Source organism: Rhinopithecus bieti, unplaced genomic scaffold (genome assembly GCF_001698545.2).
Source record: "Rhinopithecus bieti isolate Rb0 unplaced genomic scaffold, ASM169854v2 scaffold_30687, whole genome shotgun sequence".
Taxonomy (NCBI): domain Eukaryota; kingdom Metazoa; phylum Chordata; class Mammalia; order Primates; family Cercopithecidae; genus Rhinopithecus; species Rhinopithecus bieti.
This window is the reverse complement of record NW_016813366.1, coordinates 897482-909892: the sequence shown is the minus strand read 5'-3', so window position 1 is coordinate 909892 and position 12411 is coordinate 897482. Positions and strand designations below refer to the sequence as shown.

Below are 12411 nucleotides of genomic sequence, written 5' to 3'. Positions count from 1 at the left end.
GTTTTTTTTTTTTTTTTTTTTTTTTTGTAAAAACGGGGTTTCACCGTTTTAGCCAGGGTGGTCTCGATCTCCCAACCTCGTGATCCGCCCGTCTCGGCCTCCCAAAGTGCTGGGATTACAGGCTTGAGCCACCACGCCCGACCACTCACACTTTCTTTCTCATGACTAATTCTTGTGTTTTTGATGAAGGTGTTCTGCTTTAAGCAGGTCCTCAGTTGAAAAATGTAAGTCTGCAGTTCCTGAACTTATTTGAATTTCACAAGCCATGGGTTTCAGGATGAGTTTTTCCAGCAGAGTCTGCTTTCAGCTTAGAATTGTAAAGAGTTCAGTTCATTCCTTTATATTTGACTTGATCTGCCAAGGACATTAGGTGGACTGTGGCCTCTGGCTTGAGCCTAAGGGGAAATGGTTTCTGTGCTCCACAGCCACCTTTCCAGCCAGGCTCCTCTTTCTTCACCCCCATGCAGGAGGCAGGGTTCCTCCCCTGCCCACCGCCCGCTGTGGGACCAGCAGCCAGCCCCTACCCAGAGCCAAGATCAGCCCTAGAAGTTGCCCAAGAGTAGCTCCTTAGCACCTGGGCAGCAGCTGGCAAGGAGCCAGTGGTGGACTTGGCCCGGCCAGGAGGTGCCCCTCTCCATGTTGGTGCTCTCAAGCTGGGAGTGTGAGCTGTGGGTCCATGCGCACAGCTGCCCAAGGAGTTCATTCTTACCAGAGTCTGCATCATGGGCATCAGGCAAAGTCAGGTGCATGCCACTCTGCTTCTTCATGGTGAGGCCCTCACCGAGGCTACCATCCTTTTCCAGGCCTCTAGAAGGCAAAAGAGGTCCAGGGTCCGGTAAGGTAGACGGCTAGCGTCATGGGGACTGAGGGAGAATGGGACAGCCTCACTCCAGACAGGCTCTGGGGCTGTGGGTTCGGGCCCAAAGACAAAGCTGAAGTCACCAATATCACTAGAGAGGCAGAAGGGATCAACATAGGTAGCGTGCCACACAGGCTGAGGCCTGGAAACTCTCCCACCCTCTCTACTGTCTTCTCTGAAGTGGGAAAGGTCAGAAGCTCCCCAGGCCAGGGGTAGCAACATCCAGCAGAGTGCCAGGCAGAGAGTGGGGACTGTGGACTGACTGCCAAGGAAAGCCTGGTCTTGACAGGGCACCAGAAGTGCTGCAACCCCCAAACCCCTGTGGAAAAAGGGCCCAGATGCCACCCCCTGCCTCAGGCTTCCATTCCTTAGGCCGCCAGGGTGTCCCCAGAGGAGCCAGCAGAGGCCCCTGGGGTGGCAGATTAAACAGTCATGGAGATCCCATCTTGTCCCCCAACCCCTGTCCCCAATTTCCCAGATCCCTGCTGCTATACTGCTGGCGGGGGGAGGGGTTCCTCTTTTCACAGAGTGGGGGCTGGGGGGAACCAGGAAATAGCCTCCAGCTTAAGCCTGCCGTGGCCATCCCGGAGAACAAGCAGTCCCAGCCAGCACGTTCCCACTGCCGAGGAAGCCCACAACCTTTGACCCTGTCGACTGGGGAAACTTAGAGAATAGAAGCAGAAGGCACAGGAGAGGAGGAGGCAGGACAAGAAGGTTTCTTTCCTTCAGAGAAGCACCAAGATGATGATCCCACAAAGAATACCAGGGGTGTCCTTGCCATCCTAACTCAGGCTCACATTGGCTTCAACTTGGGCCTGGGAATTTTAGTGGGCATCAGAGGAAACCATCTATAAAACCACAATGGCTCTGGGCTGGTTCCCTTCCTCTCCTACCCCTTCCCATTCCCAGGAGGCACAAAGTGTGGTGCAAAAAAGCCAGAGACAGGCCAGGCATGGTGGCTCATGCCCGTAATCCCAGTACTTTGGGAGGCTGAGGCAGGAGGATCATCTGAGGGCAACAGTTCAACAACAGCTTGAAAAACACAGTGTGACCCCATCTCTACAAAAAATGTTTAAATTAACCAGACATGGTGGTGATTGCCTGTAGTTCCAGCTATTTGGGAGGCTGAGGCAGGAGGATTGCTTAAGCCCAGGTGATAGAGGCTGCAGTGAGCTGTGATCATGCCACTGCACTCCAGCCTGGACAACAGGGTGAGACCCTGTCTCAGAGAAACAAAAACAATACAAAACAAAAAAAGCCAGAAACACTAGGTTGGAATCATGGGCCACTCTTCTCAGCTTTGTGACCCTTGGCAATGCTACTTGACCTTTCTAAGTCTTAGGTTTCTCATCTTGAAAATGATCGCGAGAATGTCCATCACACAAGGTGGTCATGGGGAGTAAATGAGACAATGTGGGCAGATCTAGTGCAGGGCTGGCGTGAAGCAGGGCTGGGTGCAGCTTCCCATCCTACTCTTTCTCCCATCCCATGAAGGGGCCTTTCCTAGGGCTCCAGAAAGAGTCCATCTCCAGGACTACGCTTGGTTCTAGGCCAACATACAGCATGGTCCCTACCTTGAGGAACCTTACAGCCCAGATGGAGAGAAGGGACAGTTCAAGTTGAGCAATTAGCAAAAACCCACATGAGAGGGTTGAATGAAGCATTTCAGAGGCTGGGTGGTTGGTGACTCCATGAAGGAGGGGTATCTCGACAGGGCCTGAGGGGCAATTAGAACATGAGACTAGCAGTGTGGCGCTGGCCCAGGCAGAGCAGTGGAAGGTGTGGCTGATAGTGAAGGTCTGCTAGGCCAGACCTGCAGGCTGTGGTCTTAAACCTTGGCTACCCCAAACTAGATTTTATCCCCAGTGTAGGGCAGGGCTGTCTGGACCAGAAGCCTGGATCCAATATCCTCCTGGCTTTCCCAGGAGATAGGGAGGATTCTTTTCTGAACTTGGGGCCACAGATCAGAAACCAGGGCTTGTAAAATCTAGTTTGGGGCAGCCAAGGAGAGGTACTTAGGGGCTTCCTGTTGTGACAAGCCCCAGCCCTGCAGTTCTGCTGTTCCAATGGAGGCACAGGCCAGGTCTTCAATGCTGGGAGACAAGGCTGCAGCTCAGAGGGGTCCCACCACGACTGACCACTTGGAGGAAGAGACAAGCAGTCATCCAGATAAGGATGCAGGAACAGCAGCCAGCTCCGGGGCAACCCCCTTGCAGGAGGGGAGCTGGGTTGTGCACCTGCTTGTGTGGCCATAGCCAGTGAGCAGGAGAAAAAGGTCATCGGAATGCAGGTCCCCTCACCCAGAGTGTGGCCCTCGGCCTCATGTATCCAGTTGCCAGGTGGCTTCACATTCCCATTCTGAAAAGTCCTTCAACCCCACAATGTCCTTCTGGCAGCTTCCACCCACTGGTCCTGCTTTGCCCTGGTCTCCCAGGCCTGCAAAGTGAGGGCTGACTCTGCCCAAGGTGTTTTACTCCATCAGATTACCCTCCTCTGTAAATTTCACTGTTACAGACGTTCCTCTGGGGAGTCTGGAAGCCTTCTGGGCTCCCAGAGTCTCTGTGAAAACACAAATACACACCAGGTGGCTGTCCCCTGAGGCCTCGGGGAGATGACACAGCCAGCTATCTCAAAGAAGGACAAGAGGATCAGAAAGAGGCAGGGCCCCTGACCAGCAGGAGGCCCTCTTTCCCTTTGGGCCACACAGGCTAAGCCTAGGAGTCCCACTGGGTTTGAGCAAAGACTTTCTGCAGATTCAGCCTGGACAAGACTGCCCTGCTCTGGCCCATGAAAGACCCAGATCCCAGGCCAGGGTCTCCGGCAGGAGACAGGAGGTATGAAGAGTGTGGGTGACTAGGGAAGAAGGGGTGGCCCTTCAGGACTCCACCTCCTCCTCCTCTTCTAGCCTCCAAATGGAATGAGGAAAGAAGTGACAGCCTCTATGGGCTGGCACTCAGGAGACCCAGGTTCAACTCCCAGCACTACCACTTACCAGGCGAGTGATTCTGGTAAGCTATATATAAAGTCTCTGAGTTTCCTCACTGGGCTGGGAATAAAATCTGATAATGCATAAGCTATAAGCAGCTGAGGTATAAGATAAAGGAACAAGCCCAGCACCCAGCTCCAGCGCTCAAGAATGATTTCTCTTCCTTCTTACTACTCCTGAACCTCAATGTCCTACCCAGGGTCTCTATGTACTTCATAGAGGACTGTCAGGAGGTTCAAATTGGACTACAGATGTGAAAAGCTCCGTGGGCAAGAAGTTCCATGCTTTCATTCAACAGCCTCACTCTCCTCCCCATCTTGGCAGGCATGGTGGCCACCCAGCTGTGGATTGATGCCCTGGCAACCACCCTCTGGCCACCCAGGAGATAACGACGGTCACTCACCCCAGCTGGGAGAAGCTGTACAGGGTCTGCCACAGCCGCAGCATTTGTCTGCAGGTCACGAGGGCTTCCTCTGGGCCTTTCAGCGCCTGCTCCAGCTTCACCTTGGTGAACATCAGGCTGTGGGGAGGGAGCAGCCATCAGCACACCCCAGCGAGGGCCCACTTTCACCTGAGGATCCTGCCCCACCAGGACGGCCCCACATGCTCACCTCCCCAGCTCGCAGAAGGCAGAGTGCCATGAGGGCGGCAGCCTCTGCCAGGCCCCTGGACCATTTGCTTTCTCTCTGTGCCTCACCTTCTCCCCATCTTGGCTGCCAAAGCATGAAGCACTCCATGAAGCATTGTCAGTGTCCACACTGCTGATGCCCCATGTCCCCTGACCACGTACCATCCTGCCTATCTCTGAAGCACTGCCCTGTGAGGTCTTGCTCGGTTTGCTCTTCCTACCCACATCCTCCACTGAGCAACGCCCTGTGCCTACTGAACGTGGGACCAGGCTTACACTCACACTCCCCACAGGGCCCAGCCTGGGACCTTGGAGAAGAGACCCATCCAGACAGTGACTTAGAATCCATGAGTGAAGGTAGAGCAAGGAACTGGCAAGGAGGTCCCCTAAGGACAGAGCTCCACTTCCCACCTTGCCAGCCACAATAGTATAGGTGCCCAAGCAACACCTCCTAAGTGGAACTGCAAAGTTTGCTTCCTGACCCTGGAGATACACAAAGAAGGCGGTGTTATGCTTTATCAAAGGATTCTTTCTTGGATTTCCCAAAATAGCCAGCTCCCCTTATATAATCGATAGGATTAAAGTGACGTGAAATCCTTTTCAATCACCATTTAGGGACAGTTACTGTGCAATGAGAGCAAGCAACTTCAGAATTTCTTTCGACCTGAAAACCTGAAGTCCTCTGAGGTAAGACCAGTGTGGGGAGTGGCCCTTAGAATGGTTGAGAAGAAGAGCTGGTCCCACCTGGAGGCAGGACCCCAGGAGGGGTGGCTGGCTCCCTCCCTCTGCCCTGGACACAGCAGGCACAGCCAGAATGCTTCTCACAGGCCAGTCACGACACTTGCTCATCAGGAGCGGGGGTGGAGCCCTGGAGGCCCTGCTGTGACTGGTGGTGGCCCTTCAGACGCTGGGGAGGTCTGGGGGTTCTGGAGGGGTCCAGGCAGTGGTTATACAGCAAAAATTGGAAGTCCAGCCATATTTTCACCTTGGTACTGCCAGCAGTACCAACACACACCAGCTGCCTGGGCAGCCTGCGGAGAGTTTGAACCACCGAGGGCCAGACAGCAGCACCTCCCGCTTCTCGCCAGTGGTTGAGTAGTGAGGCCCTTTCTTCTCAACACCGCTGAGGAGCAAGACCACGGGACAGTCAGGCCCTGCACTTGAACACTGCCCGGTGGTTCTACCAGCGCACCCGAGGGTAGTACACAGGCCTGCTCCATCGGAGGGTCCCCACCCAGACTGCGAAGGCTGCAGGCGCCACCTGGCGAGACCAAGCCTGGGCCTGGCAGCTGCTCCTCTGATCTCTCTCAGTTGGGCCTCTGCCCTGAGACCTGGGCTCCCAGCTTCATAAAGCCCTCTGATGCCCTTATTCTCTGCCTGTCTTTCTACACTTTGTCTCTTAGATTGCAACTTGGTAGAGAATGAAGAGGGTGGAATTTGCCCCAGGATCTTCAGAAGAGGGGATTTCTAGACAATAATTTTTTTTCCTCACAGCATCCCCCAAATGCCTTTCCTGACCCTGCACACAGGTTGTCCCTCAGATACCACCTCTTCTCTTCATTTTCATCCATACCAAGCCTGGCTTTAAATCCCACCTCTCCCAATTCTTAGGATGCCCTGCACCCGTCTTGGAACATAACTAACGACCACCTGGCTTGCCTATCAGGTCCCAAGGACAGAAACTGGGATCCCCCTAGCATGGACTGCACAGACCGGAGTGCACAGTCAGCACAGGACACAGCCCTGAGTAGGAATGACCCCAGTGGGCAACTGCTGGGGACAACTGGTCCTGCCACTGTACTCTCCTTCCCCAGGTTTGCAAAGGATCCAACACTCCACAAGTATCAGGGGCCTCTGCTTTCAGGAATATGAAGAAGAAAACACAATGGCTGCCTTCGAGACAACAATTAGAGCACTATAAATGACACATTGACCAGAGAATCAAGGGCTGCATTTTTGGATCAGACTCAGTGCAGGGGAAGAAACAGGAAAGGATCTTACTGGAGCTGGTGTTTGGTGAAAAGCCAGGTGGAGTGGGATTTGGCTGGGAGCTGGGGAGAGAGAAGAGGCTGGGGTGTGGAAGGTGGGGCAGCTGGTTGGAGCAGTAGGTGTCAGTGAGGTGGGAAAGCCCCTCCCTCAGACAAGTCCCCTGGGCTGGGGACAGCTCCCTGGGCAGGCCAGCCCTGCTGCATTCCCCGGGCCCTCTGCAGGCATCGCCTCTTCGGCACGCTTCTCTCTGCCAGAGCTTCCTTCTCACTTTCTTCATCTTTGAGGGCCGGAATGGGTCTAGGGCAGACCCGACCACACCATGTGCCTGGCAAAGAAGTGGCTGAAAACTGAGCTGGCATCACAGTAAGTTCTACCAAAGGCAGGCTGTACCTTCGCAGCTGCTGACATTCCATTAGCATGAGTGGCCCAGAGCGGATTTTCTCAACCCAACCGCATCCTTTCTGGACTGGGGCAAGTGCTCCACCAGTCACTCTGGTCTGATCTTTCACTCCAGGATCCTGGGAGAATCCAGATTTGTTCCTGAGATTTCCTCGGGCTGGCAGGTGAGCGCTGCCAGAGGGATTTTCCTCCACAAAGAGCCCTGTCCCGTGGTCCTCGCCTTCTGTGCCTCTGTGTGGCCTTCACAGCCTTCCTGCTCTGGCTCTACCCTCCCTTCCTGCCATCCTCCCCATGACCTTGGGCGCTGGTACACTGATCACATGGGTATTAGCAGCTCCCTGAGCCTCGGAATAGGCTCCCGGACTCATCGTGCTGTGCTTGTGCTGTAGCCTCTGCTGAGATCACCCTTCCCCCTCTGATACCCAGCCAGCTCCTAACCAGATGTCACCCTCTGGCTTCCTGTGTCCCCATGGGGGCTGTGCACACCCCCATCCTGATGTCAGGATGTGGTTATCTGCGCCTCTGCTGGCTTGCCTCTAGTTCACTGCAGAACTTTCTCCCACTCCCAACAGGGATCAGCAAACAACTCCACTCCCTCAGAAGGAGCAACTCAGCTGCTCTTCTAAGGAGCACAGGCCCCTCTCCATCCTGTCCACTGCAACAGGGAGCTGCTGCCCACTCACCCACCTATCAATGCTTAGCCCATCTCTTCAGGAAGCAGGAAGCCTGGCGGAGCCCTGGCATGCCGTCAGGGCTGGTGGGTGACATTCTGGGGCCCTCACAGCCAGGAGGAATCGAAGCTGTGGCCACAGCCTCATCAGAACGCTGTGACTCCTGTGCGAAGCTGAGGGGAGGTTGCTGGCAGTTGGGGCTGGGGATAGAGTAGGCAAGCCTGGGCTCCCCTTCCCCTCGCTTATCTGTCTTATAAACCAACCGAGCCTAAGACACCACTTAAATAAAGGATTCTGAGACTAAAAAAACTATTTCAATCCCACGGCTCCAGCCCTCCTCCAAGATGTCCCTATGTAATCATGCTGTCCTTCTCTGAATGTCTGGCACTGTGTTCCATTAGCACTTAATTACATTATACATATATATATACTTGGGGCTCAGGACACACCACCCTAAAATATGACTGTTTGAGACCAGAATATGCCACCCCAAAATATACTTTGGCATATTCTGAGTTAGTTATTCCAAGAAACTGCAGACACAGAAGTAGCTCTGAAAAGCTGCCCTTTTATAAAACAAATTTCCTTTTTTTTTTTTTTTTTAAAGAGACAGGGTCTGGCTCTGCTGCCCAGGCAGAGTGCAGTGACGTGATCGTAGCTCATTGCAGCCTCGATCTCCTGGGCTCAAGCAATCTTCCTGCCTCAGCCTCCTGAGTAGTTAGGACTAACAGGCATGGGCCACCACACCCAGCTAACTTTTTAATTTTTTGTGAGACGGGGTCTCACTATGTTGCCTAGGCTGGTCTCAAACTCCTGGGCTCAAATGATTCTCCTGTCTCAACCTCCCAAAGCACTGGGATTACAGGCATGAGCCACACTGCCTGGCCTAGAAACTTCCATCTCTCAGGGAAATCCACATTAGCAAAAGTATCTATAAAGAAGAGGGCTGCTCCTGACAACTTCTATCACCTGAGAGATTTTTATCTGCATAACAAGAGAATCTTTATTCATCCTCTCCTCTCTGTCACCCTCCTATAACTTGTCTCTACCACCCATAGGAACCCCAACCCCCTTTTCCTTTCTGTAGCTCCAGATGCTATTAAGCTTCAATCATCTGGTCTTTCTTCGAATCTCATATTCAGTGGGACTTCCATGCATATGTATATAATTAAATACATTTTTTTCTCCCATTAATCTGTCATGTTAATTTAATTCATAGCCCAGTCAAAGCCCTCCTCCCTAGAAGGGGGGAGGGAAACCATTTTCCATTCCCCTACTATGTGTATAATCTTTTTTTTGCCACCTAGGCTTAAGAGTTTAATAATAAACTCATATCAAGCTTTTTTTTTTTTTTTTTTTTTTTGAGACAGAGTTTTGCTCTTGTTGCCCAGGCTGGAATGCAATGGTGCAATTTTGGCTCACTGCAACCTCTGCCTCCCAGGTTCAAGCAATTCTCCTGCCTCAGCCTCCTGAGCAGCTGAGATTACAGGCATATGCCACCAGGCCCGGCTAATTTTTTGTATTTTAGTAGAGACGGGGTTTCTGCATATTGGTCAGGCTATTCTTGAACTCCCAACCTCAAGTGATCCACCCACCTTGGCCTCCCAAAGTGCTGGGATTACAGGTGTGAGCCACCGCACCTGGCATTTCAAGCATTTTTAATGTCAGACATTCTAGAATCAGTGTGCAGCCAGCCTGGCCTATAGATGGTGAAACCACCGTTTATCTTGTCCTGTACCTCATCGTGCGTCCCCAACTGCTCTGCAAGTGCCTGCAGGCAGGGCCCCGCTGCCCTTCCCCAGCGCCTGGCGCAGTGCTGAGCACACAGTATCTGCCTAGTCCTGGAGCCTGTTACTTGCTTCCCCATAGCTGCAGTGTGGGCCGGACTCCCACAGCTGACAAGCAGAGCGCTGGCCAATTCCATTCCAAACTGTCCAGAAGCAAAGTTTTCCTCCCTGTGAAAGCAGGACCTGGGGAGGAACAGAGGGCTCCAGATGTGGAAGCTTCTGGCTCCTCCTGACTGGGGTGGGGGTGGAGGGCCTCCATTCCAGGAGACAGTCACTGGGCAAGGCCAAAGAGTATCACTGAGGAGAGTCTCTGTGATTGAAATGCCTGAATACTGAAATCCAGCAGCTTTCAACATTTGCACCATCCAATAAGAGCCATTCCAGAAGAGCAATGGTCACAGTACTGTCCTCAAGCCCCACACTGTGTCGTTACTCAAAGTGAATACACACTGGCCCAGGAATCAGAAACCCACGCCAAAGTCCCAGCTCTGTGGTCACCCAGCTGGGCACGTCACAGGTCCCACACCTGTACAATAAGAGTAAAGTCACCTGTCCCATGAACTCCCACCAGGCTGAACTGTGATGACCTCTCAGCAGCAGCTGCATTCAGCTCTCTAGCACACAGGTAAGGGACTCCTGCTTTGAAGCTGCAGGCCGGCCAGATCCCAAGAAGCAAGTTTCCAGGCCAGGTGCCTCTGTAAGGCTCCCAGAAAGCCCCGAGCTTCTTGGCCTGTTCAACTAGGCCCTTCACTCCTAGGACCTAAGACAGGCTTATGACAGGAAGAGGATGAAAGGAGATGTACAAAGCTACAGGAACTGGGCTCTGGGCAAAGCATCCTCGCTGTGACCCCTCTTGCAAGCATTTTCCTGTTTTAAGCTGTGGAAGCCCATGTGAAGTAAACACTGAGGTCTTTTAAGGTCAAACGCCTTTGCCATGCCATCGGCATCGAAGGATGATATGAAAGTGAGTGTTCTCTCTGGAAAAGGGGAAGGAGCGTGGGTCAGTGTAAACACTCCAAGTGCTTGGTCACACTGCTGGGGCTAGGGAAGGATGGCTGGGTACCCATTCCTGGTACTCTCTGCAGGCCCATCCAAGCCAAGTGGCACACAGGCCCTGGTAGGGGTGGGGAGCCCAGTGCAGACATAAGCCCTCTCTTTACGTGCTTACACCCTCGTCAGGATGCTGCCAGAGCCTTTGGTAGACCACACCGGCCACCCCACACCCAGGCTCAGTGCTCCCTCACCCACCATCCTAACCCCTGGGACCTGCCGACTCCCATGTCATCTGCAAGCGTGATGCAGCATCCAGCAGCACAGAAAGGCACTCAGGTGACCTGACAGAGCCAGCCCCTGTTGAACCATGGGACATCTCAGCCCACGGGGTCTGTATGTCGAGGGCAGCCCTGATTCTGTGGAAGAAGACCGAGACCAGTGAGGCTGGTGTCTCTGTTCCCCGTTAGAAAATGGCTGTGCCACAGGCCACCAGCTTTGCCAATCTCCCCAATCGCTCCAGCGTGGGCTGATGATGGAGGTTCCCAGGAGAATGTTGGCATCTGCCTCCTCTTCCTCCTTTTCTTTCTAACCTTGCCTCGCCTGCACTCCTAGGGCAGGATCATGCTGCTAATTATCTGTTGGAAGGATTAAGACTTGGCGCTGTTCCCATGTGAGGCAAAGACAATTTCTTCCCACTGCTATAAAGAGATCTGAGGGTGAGACCCTTAGTATGGCTTTTCCAAAAATGAAAAAAAAAAAAAATAGTTATCCTGTAAATAGGGGATATTTTTGTGGTGTCTCTGGCTAAGCAAAGCATAGTCCTGGGGTCAGACGTCATCTCCATCACCTTACCTGGGGGCACCAATCCTCACCCTTCCTGTGGCCCTGGCTGCTCACCCCAGCACACCACTCTTGGTGGTGGTGGAAGTTGGCAGAGCAGAGCCGGCTGCAGGGAAACACACAGGCTGTGTGGGCAGCAAGCACGACGGGTCCACATTTTTACTTTCATGTTCCTGAAAGTAACTCCCTGTAGTTACTCAGCACCTGCAATGAACACTTGAACACAGTAACCACCATGTACACGAGGGAGCCACTTCCCCGTTGAGACATGGCCTTTAGCATCAGATGATGTGGGTATACTTCCAGGCTCTGTTGCTTCCTAGAAGTGCCTTCACCTCTGATGGTGCCTATTCATTTGCAAGGCAGGACAGTCATGGTACTGCCCAGGAGGGTTGCTGGGAGGACTAAAGGAAAGAGAGCCTGTGCCTGGCGCATGTCACCCCTCAAGAGAGGTTAGCTGTCATTCTCAGTCATCTTTGCTGTTGTCAGACCTGTCTTCCTGCGAGATCCTTCCTTCATCTGGGCGGGGACTAGGTCTTTCTTATCTTTGTATCCTTGGTGCCTGCTCTCATATCACTCAACAAATTGGTGAAGAACGGAAGAGGAAAGTTGAGTCACAAGGGCTCACCAAGGCCTGGAACACTGTAGGTGTTCCCAGGATCCAAGCAGCTCCAAGGAAGTAAAGCTGCAGGGTGTCCCTGAAACTCTCCATTCTTCTGGGTCCTACTGGTCCCATGTGTGTTCACTGGGCCCTGGGCAGCTCTTCCGGATCCCTCTGGCTCCTGGCCATTCTGGGAACCCTCTGTGTGTCGGGGTGGGCGGTAGAGGGGATGGGGGGGGGGGCGGGAAGTGGCAGCAGGTGTGGTGAATGCATAGAAAGGCGTATTATCTCTTAAAAGGACAGTAATTAGTAATTGCAGCTGATGGCTGTGCTGAGCTGTTTTAATGAAGAGTTCTATTTTTATAGAAAACACATAATTGAGTGAAAAAGCAGGCTATTCTCTGAGTCAGGAGGCCATGCCTCTGGAAAGTCTAATTCCTTGGCCATGAGGCCAGAGCCTGTATAGTAAATGGGCCCCAGCCCGGGCTGCACCAAGTTGGACTCATGGTGACAAGCAGGGTCCAAGTCTGATGACCAAAGTGTCCCTCCTTGAAGCCATGTGACCTTGGGCAAGTCACAGATCCTCAGTTTCTTTCCTTCCTTCCTTCCTTCCTTCCTTCCTTCCTTCCTTCCTTCCTTCCTCCCTCCCTCCCTCCCT

The 12411-nt window shown here is 53.1% G+C and overlaps 1 protein-coding gene across 5 annotated transcripts in view; it reads right to left on the bottom strand.

Annotated features, from left to right (window-relative positions):
* TTC7A (tetratricopeptide repeat domain 7A) overlaps positions 1-12411 on the bottom strand; it is a 142840-nt gene that overhangs the window by 27132 nt on the left and 103297 nt on the right. For 4 of the 5 annotated variants that reach the window (XM_017847982.1, XM_017847981.1, XM_017847984.1 and 1 more), the window contains 2 exons: positions 4249-4365; positions 710-807 (listed from right to left, as the gene is read on the bottom strand). In XM_017847982.1, the coding sequence (XP_017703471.1) occupies positions 710-807; positions 4249-4365 (215 nt within the window). The remainder of the gene's footprint in view (positions 1-709; positions 808-4248; positions 4366-12411) is intronic. The other variant, XR_001880645.1, reaches the window with a different exon arrangement.